General features: G+C 42.0%; 1 protein-coding gene across 1 annotated transcript in view; it reads right to left on the reverse strand.

Annotated features, from left to right (window-relative positions):
- Positions 1 to 19,547, reverse strand: part of man1a2 (mannosidase, alpha, class 1A, member 2) — a 100,034-nt gene that overhangs the window by 31,886 nt on the left and 48,601 nt on the right. The window contains 2 exon segments of the mRNA XM_063888042.1: positions 8,460 to 8,540; positions 18,867 to 18,985. Of these exon segments, the coding sequence (XP_063744112.1) occupies positions 8,460 to 8,540; positions 18,867 to 18,985 (200 nt within the window).

Raw genomic sequence — 19,547 nt, forward strand, 5'->3', positions numbered from 1 at the left:
GACTGAAATCGCTGCAAAGCAGAAAAAGCTCGCAGAGATATGAGAGTCTAGACAGAAACACACATAATAGAGTGTGTATGAAAAGTAGCATAGAATTGACAAAACACACAAACACCTACCCACACACAAGTAGCAAACGCTCAGCTGTATTTTCACCCTCAGTCTGAAACCAGAGCCCAGTCTGCTCTGATTGGTTAGCTGGCAGGCTCTGTTGTGATTGGTCAACCACTTAGAGATGTCTCGCTCCCTTAGTCTATCAAGTACAATGTGTTGCAGCGCTAGCCAATAGATGCGCAATGCTTACAGTGATTATTATTATGTTACAGAAGTGAAAAGGAGTCCAAAAGAGGCGTTTCAGGCAGAGGGGGTTTGTGGAACTTTGGGATTTCAGCCTTTGCAGACCATTTACATGCACACAAACCTATAGAACACACTACAGAAAGGGAAGCAACAAGAAAAAGCACCTCTTTAATTAAAGGATCAACATACAAACAAATACACATTACATACATGAAATACACTCACCACACACACACACACACACACACACACACACACACACACACACACACCCACACACACACACACACACACTCTGTGTGTAGGCAGTGGGTTACTGTCTACATGTAAAGGAGTCTCCTAAAGGGATTAAGGGGAAGACTGTCAAATGTGCTGAATGCTCGGTAAGACAGACCCCGAGGGCCAACATGAGCAATAGGATTAAATCACCCGCTGAGTGTGTGTGTGTATGTGTGTGTGGTTACTATACGTCATGTCCTTACTCTATCGTGCCACTTCACCGTCAGCTGATCCATTTGCTCATAATGGTATTTAACATCAAAGGCAGTAAGCACAAAGATAAGCTGCCATGGAGACCGCCCCCAAATTAGCTCAATGTTGCGCGCGCACACACACACACACACACACACACACACACACACACACACACACACACACACACACACACACACACACACACACACACACACACACACACACACACACACTAAGCATTAATGTAAATGATGCACATGTGAAGTCTTGAAGGAGGATATGAGTGATGAGTTATTCTGCCTTTAGCGTCTGAACAGAAGCGTCTGCTGATGTGCTTTTACTGCATTAGTCCTCTACCGTCTATCCCCCGGAGGACCGCTGGAAATAGAACAAAGCTGAATCTTTAACTGCAGAAACATTAAGTAACTTTTGAATATGGGACATGCACAGAGGTAGAATACAGCACGTCTAAAACAGATCACATGGTGTTAAGTTGAAGTTTCATATAAGTGTTTTTTTTTTAGCCAGCAACCGACAAGTAGAACTTCTTCTATGAACTGTCTGAATCTGCATGCGTTATTCACACTGAGAAATCCACGGCTTCATTTCCTACTTTATATCATCCTCTTCTTTCCCTCATTACCTTAATTCTCTGTCTCCTCTTTTTCTCTTTTATTAAATGCATGGTCCATTTCCCCACTTCTTTCTACTTGTCATTTCCATTAGAGGAATCTCTCACTCTTCTTCTGTCCTCTTCCCTCTCTGAATTCATCTCATTTGGACTGTCTTTTAACCTTGTCTTCCGTCCGACTCTGCTCCTAATGTGACTTTGGCAGCGTGTCTGAATCACACTATTACATTTTTAAAAAGAAGATAGATATTGTGTAATTTCCCCCGGGTTTGTGCGGGCACTGTAAGCCAAGTGTTTGCAGATAGGATTCATAAAGCCGTGATGAAATTAAAATTTCTCTCCCGTTTCTAACACCATCTCGGTTTCCCTTCGCTCTCTCAGTAAGTGTGTGTATGTGTGTGTGTGTGCCTTCTGTCACAGCAGCAGCCAGTTGCCGAGCATGTCATCACGGCAATATCTGCGAAGGGGAAAAGGACTCCCAGGGGAAGACGACTGCTTTTAGAAACAACTGGGGTGTCCTCGATATGTGCTGCTCTTTTCCTCACACTAAAGCTGCAGTCTCATAAACTACAACTCGAGGCAAATCATATTTATGCTGCCAACGCTGGGATACATGACTACAGATTTGTTAATTTTTCACAACTACTCTACCCAGAAAACTCATTATACTAAAAGGAGGATGTCCTAAAAAGCTGCAGGCGATAGAGAGAAAGTCCTGATTCCCTGAGCGTTAACAGACACCCTTTTTCTATTTTTGTGCAACAGCTTCTCCAACCCTCTATGCGACAAACTAGTGAGGAGAGGCTATTTAATTGAGCTATCTCAAATTTGGATATTGCATTTTTCCATATCGGATTATAATCAAACATACTCACAATCGTGCCTGATCTAGAGTGGACATCCTCACGTTGCTTCTAAGACAGGCTGATAACTATTCGGCATCTCTTTCTTTTCCCCAGAGAAAAGCTTGGCAGATTCCTCTCCTTACAAGTTTGTACTTTCTCAATTCTTTTTTTTTCTTTTGTGTTGCATCTCGCAAAACTGTGCCTAATTCACAGTGATGGTGATGTCAGCCCATCCCCCTCTCTTGCCTTTCATCCCACGTGTGTCTCCGTGCGTCCTGCTGGGCATTCAGAGGCGGTGCGATGCCCTGAATGTATTTGGCGGGTTCAGCGATTGACAGAAAATGAGCAGGAATCAAATGCTCCCTGGCGAGATCAAACAGACCACCGGGGTAAACAGAGCGGTCTGCAGTCATAGCGGTCCCTGGACAACAGACAGCTGAGCTCTCCATCGCAGGGCAGACAGGCAGAGAGGGAGGGGGACATGATAGAGTGTGGGGAAGTGAAAGAGATACACGGTCAGGATGAAGAAGACAAATAGTACTTTTGGTGGCAAAGACAAAAGTGTGAGTGTAAACTGACTTGTGATTTTCTTGTCCTTTATCCCAACACTTTTAGTTTCACTGTTTGACTTCTTTCATGTCCCTCACTACTCATTTCCTCTCTGTTTCTCCTCCTCTTGCAGTCAAAACTAACTTGTTTTCCATTGGTGGAAGGACATTTACTCAAGTACAGTATTACCTTGAGGTACTTAACTTGAGTATTACGATGTTACGTAACTTAATACTTCTAGTCCACCACATTTATTTGACACCTTAAGTTACTTTGCAGATTCAGCTTTTAGTTAGAAGGATTATTAGTATACCTGACAGGAATAAAGACATTCAATTTAGCTCCACCTTTACCAGTTGTTAAATTAAAACGATGTTCACATTAACGGATCACTCCATATAATCCAGTGATATAACATGCATTATAATGAGTAGGGCCATCCAGCATAATGACAACTTGGACTTTTTGTTCTTTGAGTATTTTTGGATGCTTATATTTTTGTACTTTTACTTGATTACATTTTTAACACATGGAAAGTCCAGAAATATATTCCCAAAAAACATTCATATAGACTTTGACTTGTTTTCTGTCATCATGTCTCCCTCTCTCTCCTTGACTTCACCTCTCAGTTTCTCCAGCTTCTCTCTCAATCCCCAAACTACTTTTGCACATTTCTGTCAACGCTTTCCTCCTTCCTTTACCCCTCAAGTCCTTCACTCTGTTCCACCCTCCCTTTAATTACATCTAGTTCTCCATCCCTTCCCCCATCACCATTACTATCTCTGTCCGCTGTCTTTCTTACACCCTCTTCATTTGCTGTTCCCTTTCTGTCTTGCTCTTTCCCTTATCTCCTCCAGTCCCTCCCTGTAAGCGTCCTCGGTGTGGTTGTGCCGTAGCGTTTATGCCTGTGGAGTCTGCAGCTTCTCTTTTAGATGCTGTCATCTCATTATCCTATATTACAGGGCTCATCTTGCTCCCCTGACCTTCTCCTGTCTCTGCACAATCTGCTGTTCCTCGCTTAAAATCATCCCTGTGGTTTCAGTCGCTGCTTCTGAAGGAACAAGGAGAAAAAGTCTTGCACTGTTTTTTCTCCTCACATCCATAATGTATGTTAACCAGGAAAAGAAAACTTTAAACAAGGGGTGTGCAAACTTGGGGCCACATGGGGGAAGAGGTATGAATCTCTGGCACTCTACATTTTGCAGTAACATCATTTCATGACTTTTACATTTCATTTACCATTACAAATAAGCCCTGATAGGAACAGTGCTGCTGCTCTCCCTGTGGGGGAGTTTCTTACAGGTCAGCTGTAAGAGATTCAGTGAATAATTAAAATACACAATGGGGCTGGTTCAGTGTCATAAGAAAAACATCTACAAATATATTTTTAAGAAGGGACAAAGCATATTAATCATGAGCAGATTTAGCCATAAAGGCAGGGTTAATTAAAGGGCCCTATAATGCACATTTTCAGGTCGATATTTGTATTTTGTTCCTCTACTGGGACATGTCTCCATGCTTTAATGTTCAGAAGGCTCTTTATTGTTCTCATACTACCTGTGCTGCAGCACCTCTTTTCACCCTCTGTCTGAAACCAGAGCCCAGTCTGCTCTGATTGGTTAGCTGGCCAGCTCTGTTGTGATTGGTCAACCCCTTAAAGATGTCCCGCCCCTAAGCCTATAACGTACAATGTGTCGGAGCGCTAGCCAATAGAAGAAGTGTTACGTAGTGATGTCACTCTATTACAGCGGTAAACCATGGAGGTGGGGGGCCCAGCAGGGGGATGGGGGGCCTGTGAGAGAAACTCCCACTGGAAGGAACTTTGGGATTTTAGCCTTTACAGACCATTTACATGAACAAAAACAAATAACACACTACAGGAAAGGGAAACCCTAAAAAGCAAAACAGGGCCTCTATAAGAGACAACACACAAGAGCAAACAGGCACCGACAGAGACACAGGAACACAACCACAGCAGGCAAGCACAGGACACAAAAACATGAGCACAATCAAAGCATGATTGCAGCACATATAAAAAGCAGAAAAGCCTCATTAAAATTGCTTATATACAAACCCATTAACATGCGACAGACGCAAAAGCACATACCTAAGCCCAGATGAAAGCTAATAGGCATAGATAATCTGCAAAATAATGATCTTCTCCAGTTTATGACAGCGTGTTTGATGACTTCCTTGCATATGCGCGCTGAGCCAAATAAACGGAGCATCTTTTTACTGCCTCATCGGGAAAATCTGGATTTTCTAAGAAGTGCTGGTGCACTAAAAGCTATGACAGCAAACGTGTCTAATATTCTAAACATAACAACTCAGGGGTTGTTGTAATGTTGTCAAACTATTTCCTCTTATGCTAAGCTAGGCTAAACATCTTCGCTACTGACTTCCTTTACGTATCATCTTTCTACACGACCGTAGAACAGACAGTAGGGAAGCATATTTCCCCAAATATTGGAGAGGTAGTTTCATAGTTGCAGGTCTCAGAGGGAGACTCGTGTACCAGTGTTTCCCAACACCAGAGTGGCATGAGCAGCATTATATATACTATAATAATCTATTTAATTGACACTGTTGGGTAGCATACCTGCCAAATAAAGGACACTCTGCTACAGCATCCAGTCCACTGAGCTTCACCATCACATGTGTTGTAACAACCACAGAATAATGTGTCCCACTGAGAGGAGAACACCAACAAATGTGGATATACTGAGTACAGCAGTAAGTACAGTAAGTTTTCTCTAAGTACTACATAGAAGGTAAACACACTAATGAGCTGCAGGTATTGGCAGAATAAACTGAGAAAGAAAGGAAAGGACACACACTGAAACAGCTACCAGGAGAGAGTGCTGACAACACATTTGTAGTTGATAAAAATAGCTTTTTGTTTTGCTAGCTGCCAGTAAAATAAGCTTGATGGCTTGGATGCGTCTGGCACCTTATCCTCAAGCTCTACTTCCTGCTGCTTTAAAAGTAAAAAGAGCTTAGAGAGTGGTTATTGACCTAAAAAACATCAAAACCTTTTCCTTCTTTCATGAACTTAAAACTCTTTTAATTCATATTAAGATTATCCAGAGAGACAGGCAAAAGGGGAACATTTAAAACACGTTTTGATTATTAGTGGGACTGGGAGTAGACTCACAATCATTTCCACAAACCACTAAACTTGGCCATAGACGTGCAGCAGTATTTGTCTAAAAATGACCAATCAGATCTTATTCAACCCTTGTTTTATGTATCACCACATCACATCATTTAATAATTAGCAAAAAAAACCTCACCCTAAATGGCCAGTTCTCTTTAGAGGGGGAAGAGTGGGTTTGTGAAGAAACTGAAGGGAAGGAACAGTGGGAAAAAGAAGAGACACAAACAATATAGCTCTTGAGAAAACCAGGATGGATGTGAGATGAGAGGAGACGCTCCAAACTTGAGTAGCGAGAGAGGATAAGAGCCATTACGGTGTTAAAGATTAAAGGACGTAAAGAAGTAAAGGATGTGAGAGAGAGCGTGGAGGAAGAAAAAGTAAAGTGGGACAAGTGGAGAGGGAAACAGATGAAAGCAGGAAGTAAAAGAACAGGTCGGATAAAAAAGCATTGCAGAAACTGGGAGAGAAGAGGAGAGACAACATGTGCTGAAGGCAACTAAGGAAAGGAGTTAGGGGAAACCTTAAAGAAGTGGGAGAAGAGAAAGGGTGAGGCACAATCAACTGAAGGTTTTGAGAGATCTGAGAGCTGTGGTGCGTTACCCTGGCAGTTCTCTGATTATTGAAGTCATGTTTGATTAGTAGTAGTAGTTTTAAATCAAGGTAATAGACCAAGTAATGAAAATATAAAGTGAGCTCCCCATCCAGCCTTTCCTTTCCTTTTTACTCTGAATCCCATTTATCTTGACACCAGTTTTAACCTGGTTTTGTGTCCTCAATCGTCCTTCTTAACCTCTGTTCCACTTCTCTTTCCACCTCCTTTTCTTGTTGTCTGCCTCATCTTCTTCCCTGTTTCCTTTAAAACCCTTTTAAGCCACCAATGTCTTAATTCAGCTCAGCTTCCTCTCTAGGTTTTCATGCTTCCTCCCCTCTTATCCCTTCCTCCCTTCAAACCACAGCTCCATCCCTAACACCACTGTATTTCTGCAGGGAGTTAGCTTCATTTTCATAGAGTTCCACCCAGATCTCCCCTTGGTGCCGCCTGGTAACACTATTTATTCTACTGCTGGTTGACCGGAGCAGCTGAGGGGTTAAGTGCCTTGCTCAAGGACATGTCCAACGACAGCTAAGAACGAGCCTCACTCGCTTTTCCGTCCACTCGGCCATTCATCATCCTCCTCCACCCCTCCCATCTCTTTATCTATGAGCATCACCTTCACACACCCTCCGCTCATCCTCCCGCCGCAGTCGTTCCTCCACCCTCTCCCCCCGCTCCCTCCATCACTGTCTCGGCTCCGAGCCCTCCCATGCTCCATCACCCTCCCTTCCCCACCACCCACTGCTTCTATTATCCGTCGAGTGCCGCTGATGAATGACTTGAGTTTGATTTTGTGGGGGGAAAAGGAGGAGGAGGAATCGAGCAAGGTAAATGGAGGGAAAGAGTGGGGAATAATAAGTGACTTTAAGTTTTGTTTGTAGCGTATGTTGTTATTCAGCGGTTTCAAATCTCTTTCCATCGTCCTTTGGATCACTGAGTGTGAATGGCAAAGTTTAATTGGTTTTTACAGAGTTATTCAACGGAGTAAAACTCGAAGATGATAAGATCAGCTTTACTGTTTTGTATTGCTTTTACCATCTGACATGTATATAAGTTCTCTGTTTTGGGTAAGGGATTACATAGTTATGGCTTAAGCTATTCTGATCATACAGGAGACTGTCAACTGAACTCAAACTTGAAATAAATGATTCATCTTCAGTAAGTGCTGTTATTTTTCTCACGAAACACCTGAATAGCTTAACAGCTGTCAAAATAGATCAAGAGCATCTTTTGAAGTTGAATTGAATTATGAAATAATTACTGAAAAAATCATGACTGACGAGAAAATACCCGTTATCTTCTAGTCTGTTGCGCTCGTGTGGAATAAAATGAAACATTAAAGTGAAGATTAATGAGTACAACCCAGATACAGACAGAAATCTCAACTTCACATCGAGTTGTTAAACAAATTCACCAGCAAAAAAGCAGCAGTAAATTGTTACCGTGTGTTTTCGCTTATTTATTCACTGAAAGGGTTAAGAAAATGGAGAAAGCTTCATGGAGTCTCTACCAGTCACTCATTTAATGTGTTTTGAAGCAGTATTTTAACTAAATGTACAACTCCTTCTGTGCTGATACAGTGTGTGTGTGTGTGTGTGTGTGTGTGTGTGTGTGTTGTTGTACTGAACACATATTTGATGCATTATCTCCCGTTACAGAGGGAGCACTGCATGGCAGGGCATGAAAGCTGGAGTACGAAGGATTGACAATAAAACAAAACAGAAAAAGGGGTATATTTCATTTCCATTTCGCTCCCAACCAATAGTCAAAGTCTGCCAGAGGAGCGGGTGGATAAGAAGATGATGAAGAAGAGGAAGAAGAGTCTCCTCGGTTCTTTTCCTGGATGCCTTTTTTCTATCCAGCTTCTGTTCAGGTTATAAAAACACAAACACACGGAGGAGTACTCACTTCCTGTCCAGAGAGGTAGTAGGCGGCCAGCAGTCCTCCTATGAAACGAATGTTGACCTCAAACACAGACACCTCGGCATTCTGGGAAAACAAGATTAGAAAATTCAGAAAGGAAAACACAAATTATTTCCACATGTGGTAATTGAGTTTTGCTCTGTTTTTTACTACAGTTTTTGTATCAAGTGGTTTGTACAACCTTCAAAAATGATCTGAATTGCACAGGTAGAAACAGGAGACTTGCAATCCTCTCAAAGCAGGCTATCCAACAGTAATAAGTCAAATACAACGTAATCAAACACTCCTTTACAGCCTTATGAATCGTAACTCACTGTTTCCCATCACATCATTAATTATTACACAGGAAAGGTCATTTAGAAACCTATGACCTTCTGTCCTCTTTAGTTTTAATGGTCTGCGACTCAGGAAAGTAGCAAGGGTATATTTTATACAGCAGTGGTGCTTACAATGCATAGAAATATACTGTATACAGACAATGTTATAAGACATATTTTCAGGGAGAATATCAGAGGTGTTATTACACTGACTACTATCCATTTAGTGTTGTTATTAAATAGGATTTTGTTTTGATCTAGACTTTAATGCTGATTTACACGTGAAGCACATCACTGAAGTTCCATCACTGACGAGCCAAGTAGGAGCTTATTGGGAAGGCATTGAAGCTCCAACTGAAATGAATGAAACCAAGTGAAGCAATCCCTAAGTTAACAGTTCAGAAACCTGCCTACTGATAATGTGTATTGGCAGATATTGAATGAGAGCCTTAAAGGGATAGTCTAGCGAAAATTGACCCCAGGGTATTTTTCTGCATGTAATCTGATCAAGTTAGCAAATCCGGTGCATTCGATAATCGACTTGTGTGGACTTTCCTTGGAGAGGAGCCGGTATCGGGGGTCTTGTGAAAGTTCTTTTTAATAAACTTCGGGTTTGCAAACTACGTTGTCGGTGCTCCGTTTTATGTGTAGGGACCCTAGTCATGCTACTGCAGAGGTTTGGTGCTATTTTGAGCAATGTTGGTGGTTAAAAAATGCCGTTTTGGAAGCGTTCTGGCCGCTGCCCCGATCGAATGCACTGTAAGCTATTTTGGCTATTAGCGTTGCTCTCGGTTTTTCCGGGCAAGCTCAATACTGGTTGATGGACGCAAAAAACTCTATGGAGGGCTTGCTTGATCAGTTTCCATGCAGAAAAAGACCCTGGGGTCAATTTTCGCCGGACTATCCGTTTAAGAGTTTCCTTTAAAGCTTCTAAGCGCTTTAAACTAAAGCAAGACATTTCCAGAGTGGATAAACACTGCACACCTCCATGCATATTTCTTCCACTAATTGCGCCTGCAGTTGTCACCCCTGGCTATTACTCTGCAACTCGGGGTGGAAGGGGAGAAAGTATTCTGCTGTTACCCTAGTTTTCTTGTTTACGAAAAGCACAGCCTAATTGGGACTCATCTCAGTGTCCTCAGGTCAGCTTGTGTCCCTTTCACTTTTCTCAAAACCACTAAAAAGTGCTTTAAGAGTTTTGAGCCACGTCATTACATTTCTCTATGATATCAATCCCCAGGTAGCATGATAACCCTGATGCTGAAGGACTACACACATGCAGAACCTTGCAGCACATTACGATGTGACCCTGATGGTATATTCTCACGAGGAGTGAAAACACACACCAGATGAGGGCTTAACCTGCACAATATCTCTAAAGGGCAGCGAGAATTACCTCGATTCACAGCAAATGCACTCCACAGGGGATAAAGAGGGGGAGACGTGGAGAACAGGAGCTATGTCTGAATTTAGAAAAATGGGACTTTAGCATGTAGCACTGCCTGCTGCTGTAGACTTATTGCACATATCCACGTGTATAGATTCTTGAGCATGGTGGCACATTGCTCTGTATGAATGGGTGAATCATAACTTGTAAAGACTGGATAAAGCGCTCCGTTAATACAGTCCATTTACCGCTGTATCACTTATTTTACTTCGTTATTGTATGTTGCACTGTGACCAACAACTACACTGAAGATATGAGACACATTTGAACCCTTAAGTAGGTATGACTGCATTGCACACACTGTTCGGTGGATCTTATGTAAGCAGCTGAGGTTCTCTGCAGTCTCAGGTCAGGAGCAGGTGTCCACGGACAATATTCGTAACATGTTTCGATGCTCAACCGGAACACCCTTCAGTCTCGGGTCAGCGGTGGTGGCAACACTGCCTTCTACTCTTAATACATCCTATCCTTTCTGCCTTATGCCCTTTCTGCCAGTGTGTAAAGCTGTCATAAATTGTCATTTAGCACAGAGAACAGACAGAATTCTTGGCAACCATCCTCCATCAGGACTATCATTTCCACTATATAGCTCATGTGGACCTTTCTTCCAACATCTCATCTCAGTGAGCTGTTCTTCGATGGTTGTATTTTGGCCTCTTGGGTGTAACAAATCTGATTCCCTCCTGGAACAAAGGCGACTGTCCCGACAGCGTCTTCACAAACTGGTTGATGTCAGCAAAAGCAAGACATCCATAGCGAAGAGGCTCCTAGAGCTGACCTTGAGATGAAATGATTTTGCACACTGAAGGTGTCAGGAAACACTCCCCTCAGATCCCATGTGTGCAGTTGTGCCGGCAGAGTGACGGACCCCGCATGTAAAAGAGCCGAGGTGAAGAATGGCTCTCCTCTCAGCGGCTCCACCCACGTTCTTTTCTTTTTGTCTGAGATCCCTGAGAGGGTATCCCAACCCCTCTTGTTTCTTTGTTTCTGTAACAAGGTTTTCCCACTGGTTTGTATTTGCTATAAGGTCGCAACCGTTAGCAATAACCGTATGAATATTTTAAATTGTTTCTCCTAATTGAAACACTGGAGCAAATTAACATATCTACAACTAATCAAGTGTCTTATTTTTCAATAATTAATCCAGTCCGCATTTTCACGCTATGTTATAGCAGACAAATAATCGTTTTAATTAGATAATGTTAAATTGATTAAAGAAAGATATTTATGTAGCAGCAATGGACGGATTTAGTGCAACATTCGTCATTTAACATGAGTTAAACTCACCATTTAAACATCTCTTTGACGTGTTTGCACACGCATTCCTTTAAAAAAATCCAATTAATGTGAAGAATTGAAGGGCATGAGGAGGCAAAGAGCAAAAGCAGAGGGGCTGCTAGTCATTGAGAGGATGATGTGTTGAGCTGAGTGATGAAGGGGATGAAGATATCGTAAAGCTCAAGGCCAGATTTGTATGGCAGCATCCATCGATCTAACTCCCGTCTGTCAGTCACACTGGTTAGCCATTTACAGCTGTAGTTTAGGAGCCCAGACCCAATAAAACAGCTCTAATTCAAAGACGCGGGCAGGGAACACCGATAAGAAAGCGATGAATTACAGAGGTTGTGTGACGGTGCGTGAGAGAATAGAAGTTTAGATTAAAATGAATTGTTTTTGTTCTGAAAGTACAAAACAGGACAGCAGACCCATCTCATTCTCTGAAGTTCCATCACAAGATACTGTAGCTCTGAAACACATACGGTATTTGCTCTCCCCTGAGAATCCAACCTTTCCTATTAATATCCACCAGTTCAAACAGCATCTGTCAAAACATCTTTAACATTTTACTTCTTTATCTTTTGCAGCACCTGCCCTGGATATTTCACTCCACTGTCACTCCTTTAAAAATGCCTTTTGGTGTCAGACTGTCAGGAATCATGTGGTTAATGTATGGTAAAGTGTGGCTCTGTCTTTCAAGTTCTATTTATTAATTGTGGTGATCTATCAATTAAAGCGTATCTTCTTTTAACTCAACACGATAAGTGTGTACAGTAGATAATGTACATTCAATGAATCAATAGAACAAATGTAATCAATAGCAATTTTGATAATCAACCAAACATGTTGAGTTTCTTTTGAAGAATCCATGCCATCCTAGTCTGATTTTAGCTTCTCAAAGGTTGTTTTTTGATGGTTTCCATCAGTGCCCATCATGGTAAATATTTGATTGACTGTTCTTCCTTTGCCCATGGTGCATATAGCATTTTTGTTATCCTACCAACAACCAAACCGAAAACACAACCTCATTGGCTGTGGTAAAATCTGTACCCTAACCTAACTTCACATTTGTTCTAACACTAGAGCCACCTATTTTTTCTAATTCAGACTGTATGTCACGTAACTGAGAGGAATATGAATGAATGTATTAGTAGTGCTCCCAGCACTCTTGAATCATCCTTTATATTATTTACATTTAGAGAGTGGGGGTTTTCTGGCAGCTTCTATATGCACTGTGTTTTGACCCTTACTTATACCCAGCAAGGAAGTAAAGGTTAATTATAAACGACATAAGCAACTCTAACATCCATCTTTGATTCAGCTGTATGAGTCCCTTCCCTTTCATACAGTATACCCTGCATCTGGGCTGTATTCCCACTGCAGAAACATATATATTGTATCACAAAGACAACATCTACAGTGGGGCAAAAAAGTATTTAGTCAGCCACCAATTGTGCAAGTTCTCCCATTTAAAAAGATGAGAGATGCCTGTAATTTTCATCATAGGTACACTTCAACTATGAGAGACAGAATGGGGGAAACAATCCAGGAAATCACATTGTAGGATTTTTAATGAATTAATTGGTAAATTCCTCGGTAAAATAAGTATTTGGTCACCTACAAACAAGCAAGATTTCTGGCTCTCACAGACCTGTAACTTCTTCTTTAAGAGGCTCCTCTGTCCTCCACTCGTTACCTGTATTAATGGCACCTTTTTGAACTCGTTATCAGTATAAAAGACACCTGTCCACAACCTCAAACAGTCATACTCCAAACTCCACTATGGCCAAGTCCAAAGAGCTGTCAAAGGAGACCAGAGACAAAATTATAGACCTGCACCAGGCTGGGAAAACTGAATCTGCAATAGGTAAGCAGCTTGGTGTGAAGAAATCAACTGTGGGAGCAATTATTAGAAAATGGAAGACATACAAGACCACTGCTAATCTCCCTCGATCTGGGGCTCCACGCAAGATCTCACCCCGTGGGGTCAAAATGATCACAAGAACGGTGAGCAAAAATCCCAGAACCACACGGGGGGACCTAGTGAATGACCTGCAGAGAGCTGGGACCAAAGTAACAGAGGCTACCATCAGTAACACACTACGCCGCCAGGGACTTAAATCCTGCAGTTCCAGACGTGTCCCCCTGCTTAAGCCAGTACATGTCCAGGCCCGTCTGAAGTTTGCTAGAGGGCATTTGGATGATCCAGAAGAGGATTGGGAGAATGTCACATGGTCAGATGAAACCAAAATAGAAGTTTTTGGTAAAAACTCAAGTCGTCGTGTTTGGAGTAGAAAGAATGCAGAGTTGCATCCAAAGAACACCATACCTACTGTGAAGCATGGGGGTGGAAACATCATGCTTTGGGGCTGTTTTTCTGCAAAGGGACCAGGACGACTGATCCGTGTAAAGGAAAGAATGAATGGGGACATGTATTGTGAGATTTTGAGGGAAAACCTCCTTCCATCAGCAAGGGCACTGAAGATGAAGCGTGGCTGGGTCTTTCAGCATGACAATGATCCCAAACACACCGCCAGGGCAACGAAGGAGTGGCTTCGTAAGAAGCATTTCAAGGTCCTGGAGTGGCCTAGCCAGTCTCCAGATCTCAACCCCATAGAAAATCTTTGGAGGGAGTTGAAAGTCCGTGTTGCCCAGCGACAGCCCCAAAACATCACTGCTTTAGAGGAGATCTGCATGGAGGAATGGGCCAAAATACCAGCAACAGTGTGTGGAAACCTTGTGAAGACTTACAGAAAACGTTTGACCTCTGTCATTGCCAACAAAGGGTATATAACAAAGTATTGAGATGAACTTTTGTTATTGACCAAATACTTATTTTCCACAATCATTTGAAAATAAATTCATTAAAAATCAGACAATGTGATTTTCTGGATTTTTTTTTCTCATTTTGTCTCTCATAGTTGAGGTATACTTATGATGAAAATTACAGGCCTCTCTCATCTTTTTAAATGGGAGAACTTGCACAATTGGTGGCTGACTAAATACTTTTTTGCCCCACTGTATGTACGACATCCACTATTCCCTTCATTTTCTTTCTTTCACAGTATGTGCTTTGTATCTACTTGTGCAAATAACTCTAACACAAGGTTGGGCTCAACTATTTCACACGAGCACGACAACATGTGATGGCAGTCCTTGAAGTTTGAAGGCAATCAACTGAAAAACATGTCATCCACACAGCCTGACAAAAACATGAAGTTCTGCGATGATTTTTCATTCCAGGTGGCAAGAAAGAGGAACACAGAGCTGAGGAAGTCAATGTCAAATGTCTTCCTCACTCGGCAAAAAGCTAAGGGGGATGTTGGAAAAGGTTAGGAGATGGGGCGTTGAATCATGAGCAACATGACAGATATCACCGCAAAGGACCGCAAAGGCTCGTCAATGTCATGAAAAGTGACAGCAGAATGAAACCCATTTTTCTTTCCTCTTTAGTCTGAAAGAACACAATGTTTTTAACTAACACAAATCATTTCAATAAGGAACTCCTTCTCCTCTTTGATTAAATCTAATCAAGCCGGGCTGGAACATACTTTTTAACAGCGAGCGCTAATTTATCTCTCCATCTAAGCAAATCAAATACTCAATTTAAACAGGGTTATTAATGCTGCAGTTACGAGGGTCCACTAACGTGGGGGATCTTTGAGCCCGCCGATGGATGCCGACCTCATGCCGACACATCCATCATGAGAGGGCCGGCTGCAGTGCGGGGGCCCCAGTAGGACACTGGAGACTCCAACAATGACTCACTGCTTGGCTCGACCTGACATGGCAGCTATTTAATCATTCATTAGTGGTGTGCCTGCTGGAGGTGGTGCTGGCAGGTGGGTCGTGCAGGGATGGTGTTACACACACATGATGAAAGTGGGGATACATTTGTTGAAAGCATGTGAGAGTAATGACATTAGGATTTTATGTCAGGGCTTTTTGACACAAAGGAGAGTAATGCAAAGTAGAAAACAGACACTTTATTGCATTTATAAAAGATGTTATGTCAAGACCTTGCACTCACTCACACAAACTTAGATGATCCTACACTTCCTAACCGTAGGAAATGTTTCACACAATACACGCCTGAATAAATGTCTTATATTTCAATGTGAGTTGACTCAAATTAGCTTACAGTTTCAACAACTTTGATCTTGGTTTCTATTGGTTGTAGTTACCAGGAGTAGAGGTCCAGGACTGAGCCTTTATCATTGGTTAGAAGTCAAAGGGTTCATGGAAGACAAGTGGCATTTACTTAGTTTGTGCACATACAATTTTCTTTAGCAGTATGGTCAGTGTCATGTTAGACAACTAGACTTCACACATGCATGAATAGGAGAGTGATTAAACGTGGCCAAGAGCGATGTCTTTAATCTCCTACATGGAAATCCAGGCCATGGCCTTATTCCCTCCTCTCAGCTGTGAGTAGAGAGGCTGGGTGTGGCTGCAGCCTCTGGGTTGAACACATCTTTGATTTTCACAAGGGGCCAAGCTTAATAACACTTCTGACGCCAATCATCCACCAGGCCACTGCAGGCTCGACAAGTACTGCTACCTTTGAGCCGGGGAATTACCTGAGCAAGAAGCCATGGCCGTAGAGCTGGGATTCAGCCACAGCTAGCTTACTGTCTCATGAAAGAGGGGGAAGCTTATTCCTGAATTATTTGCCTAAAGCATACATTCAGGTATAAAGGCATTAAACCAGGCTGTTAATGAAACACAGCGACACACCTCCCTCCTCCTATCGATGGTTAACAAGAGCTTCATCCTCCCCACTTTCTCCTCCCCTAATCTCCTCTCTCAATCCCCCTCCCGTGTAACCAGAGGGAGTCTCCTCTTCTCTCTTTCTTCTAAATCTTAGTAATACTGGACTCACTCAACACATTTGCAATTTCCTCTTATTGTCTCATATTCCTGTCTTTGTAAAACAACTCTTCTCATAAAGCACAACTCCCACATTGTTTGTTTTTGAGGCAAGTGTTTTTTTGAGCGTTTTGGGGGTATTTTGACATCATCGCAGTAGAAAACCAACATTTTCCCATCAGCAGCTGAATTTGTTGAATTTAATTTCTATCTGCAGTATTTAACAGTTTTTTCTTGGTTTGATAACTACATGACTTTGTAAAGCTCCTCACAAATTACCGGCACTCTCTCCTTCTCATTACAACTCATACACTCATACAATCACACACACCAAGGATGTATTTTAAGACTCATCGTGACTTCCAAAAGTACACACAAGAGTCAGTTTCTATGCAGCACAAAAACTAAGTTCTGTTTCCAGTTTCGTCATTATCCTTGCGTTGCTTTTTTAAAACATTTTTTTTTGCGGGTAATGGCTTTTTCAAGAGCTACTAGCAAAGGTTTTGGGGTTTTGGTGAAAATTAGGGAATCAGATGAGGTTGTACAGTACACTTGGGTACACTTGGGTGATGCAATAAATTTGCTTAATTTCCACTAAACCTTTACTGCACTCTTCAGCACTTTAACAAGACTACACTAAATGGTTTCTTAAGTAAAAGCACAAAGTTATTGGCATCCAAATGTACGTTTAATGCCAAAAGTAGTCATTTTGCAGAATTATATGTATATTTAATAGCTGCAAGGTAGCTGTTCTATTCGACATGGGATCAAGAAAGTTTTGGTCTTAAAGATGCCCTATTATCGCTCAAAATTGTCGGCAGTGCAATTATTTCAACTTTGACCTAGTTACCGCTGACTTTTCGACGTTCAACCAATCAGATAACAGTTCAAATGTAGCGGCGCGAGCTAACAGAGGAGCTAACGCTAGAATGGAAACATAACGGGTTGTTTTCACCGTGAGGTTCTGCGCTCAATCTCATGGTGAGCATCACGTATCATGTGAATGCAGCAACACATTACATAGAAAAAGGTGACATGCTAATTAACGGCATTTCTGAGTAAGCCATCCTATTCTGAGAATAATTATTGCATGTCTGTCTAAGACGTAAAGTAATTCATCTAAACGTTTTTAAATGTTCCTTCTCTTTCTCCTCATCCTCATCTTTCTTCCTCCTTCTCATGGCCAGCTCCACAGCTGATTTGTACCCCCCTCAGTCTGTTTTTACGGCTGATCTTTCTTCCTCCATCTCTTCCCTGGTACATCCATCCAACCCTCAGTCTGTAATTAATCTTCACAGGTCTTCCTTCCTTGTCGATGTCTCCTCCTTCATACTTCTCTTGCTGCCTCCTCCGTTCTCTATCCTCCCTCCAATCTAAGCCTCTGTCTCCTCCTCTTTTCTCTCTATCCCCTTTTCTCCCTCCCTGTTGTGTCCCTCTTTCTGCTGCTCTACCACAGTGATCCCGGGGTTAATTAGCTCTGAGTGTCACAATGTTAGATCCCCTCTGCCTACCTGCTTGCTGCCTCAGTGGGGGGAATAAAAAGCTTATAGGAGTCAGGAAAATAGAGGAGGTGGTGCAAGGAGGAAGCATGGACAGAATAATGATTTCAAGCGATGTTTATGGGAGAAATGTGAAGAAAGGGGGAAGAAAGGAGGGATGACACTGTTAGGGGGAAGCAGAGAGAAAAGGAAAGAGGAGGATAGTGAGAGGATAGAAGAGGGAGTTAGAAATATGTCAGAAGGATGGATAAATGTGAGGATAGAAAGAAAGTATCAATGGCAGTGGAGAAAGAGACAGAGATAAAAGATAAAACTCGGTATCAATTGAGATTATGATGGATGGGTACATAAAGACAGCTAGTGAAAGGATTAAAGAAAGAGTGAAGGGCAAGAAATAAATGAAAAGGACTGAGAACTAGCGAGGGGATACAGCACGCATAAAGGAAAAACTATGAGTATACACGGAGGGTTAGAAGATTTAAGAAAGCGATAGGCGAGGCAAATGATGGATAGAGAGACAGATACGATTGTCCAATGCAATAAAAGAGGGGGAGATGGAAGACAATAAAGCGGTAATGTCCAGAGACCACAAAGAGGTTAGACATGAAAAGATTTCAAAATAGGGAAGGAATATAAAAGATAATAAAACGATAAGGTAGGGCGGGAACAATCTGCAGGGAACAACAGGTGATTGATAGAAAGAAGGGAGGTGGTAATGACACATGGGGAGCGATTTAGATGAGGAGATGGGAAACTGTGATGGACAAGAGAGATTGAAAAAGAAAGGAGGATGTTAACGAAGATTTAGAGGAGGGAGGGGAATGGAAAACACATGGAAATGGACCGAAATAAAGATGAGGGATGATAGTAATGACAGTGATATTTATGTTATTGTTTTACATTAATAACAACCCTCTTGATCGTCTTGAACAACAGCAGCTGTTCCAACTGTCAGGAAACTTGGTATTGCTTATTTGCTCACCACTCCAAAGTCCAGATTCTGTTCGATCCACTCCTGGCCGTCCTTGAACTCGTCGTGCAGACCCATGATGTAGAGGGTGTCTAACGCATCCACAATGGTCGCCCCCAGTTGGGAATTGCCTGCACGAGACACACAGTAAAAAAAAAACATACAAAAATGAGATTAATTTATCCAGTCACGCACTGAACTAATATTCTTTATACTCGGCCCTGTGGGAATTAGGAGTAGGAAAACTAATCAGAAAACACAATGGGCCTCATCGTAAAGGAGAAAGAAAGAATAAGATGAATTTTAATATTCAATTAAAACTTTTCTGCGTGCAAACACATGAAGGAACGGACAACTCCAGGGGAACAGATGAGACGTGTGTGCTCAGGCGATCACTGAGGGAATCAATTCATGTGGTGAATCTGGTCAGGTCTGAACATGTTACTTGGAGAAGAAAGAATGAAATGAAAATTAAATCTGTGTGTTGTTATCCCCAAACCAGTACCGGGTGCAATATCAACTAATTTGGTAAAGTCAAAATATGTAAGAAATATAACCCTGAATGAATGATTGTGTTGCTGCAGAGAAATCCGGCCAGCGCACGGTATTCTCCAGGCTGAATGAAAAAAATCCATGTTTGGTACAAAATCTGTTTGCAAAATATGCTTCTATTTATTGTTCTATGATAATATG

Source organism: Eleginops maclovinus, chromosome 7, assembly GCF_036324505.1.
Source record: "Eleginops maclovinus isolate JMC-PN-2008 ecotype Puerto Natales chromosome 7, JC_Emac_rtc_rv5, whole genome shotgun sequence".
NCBI classification, from domain to species: domain Eukaryota; kingdom Metazoa; phylum Chordata; class Actinopteri; order Perciformes; family Eleginopidae; genus Eleginops; species Eleginops maclovinus.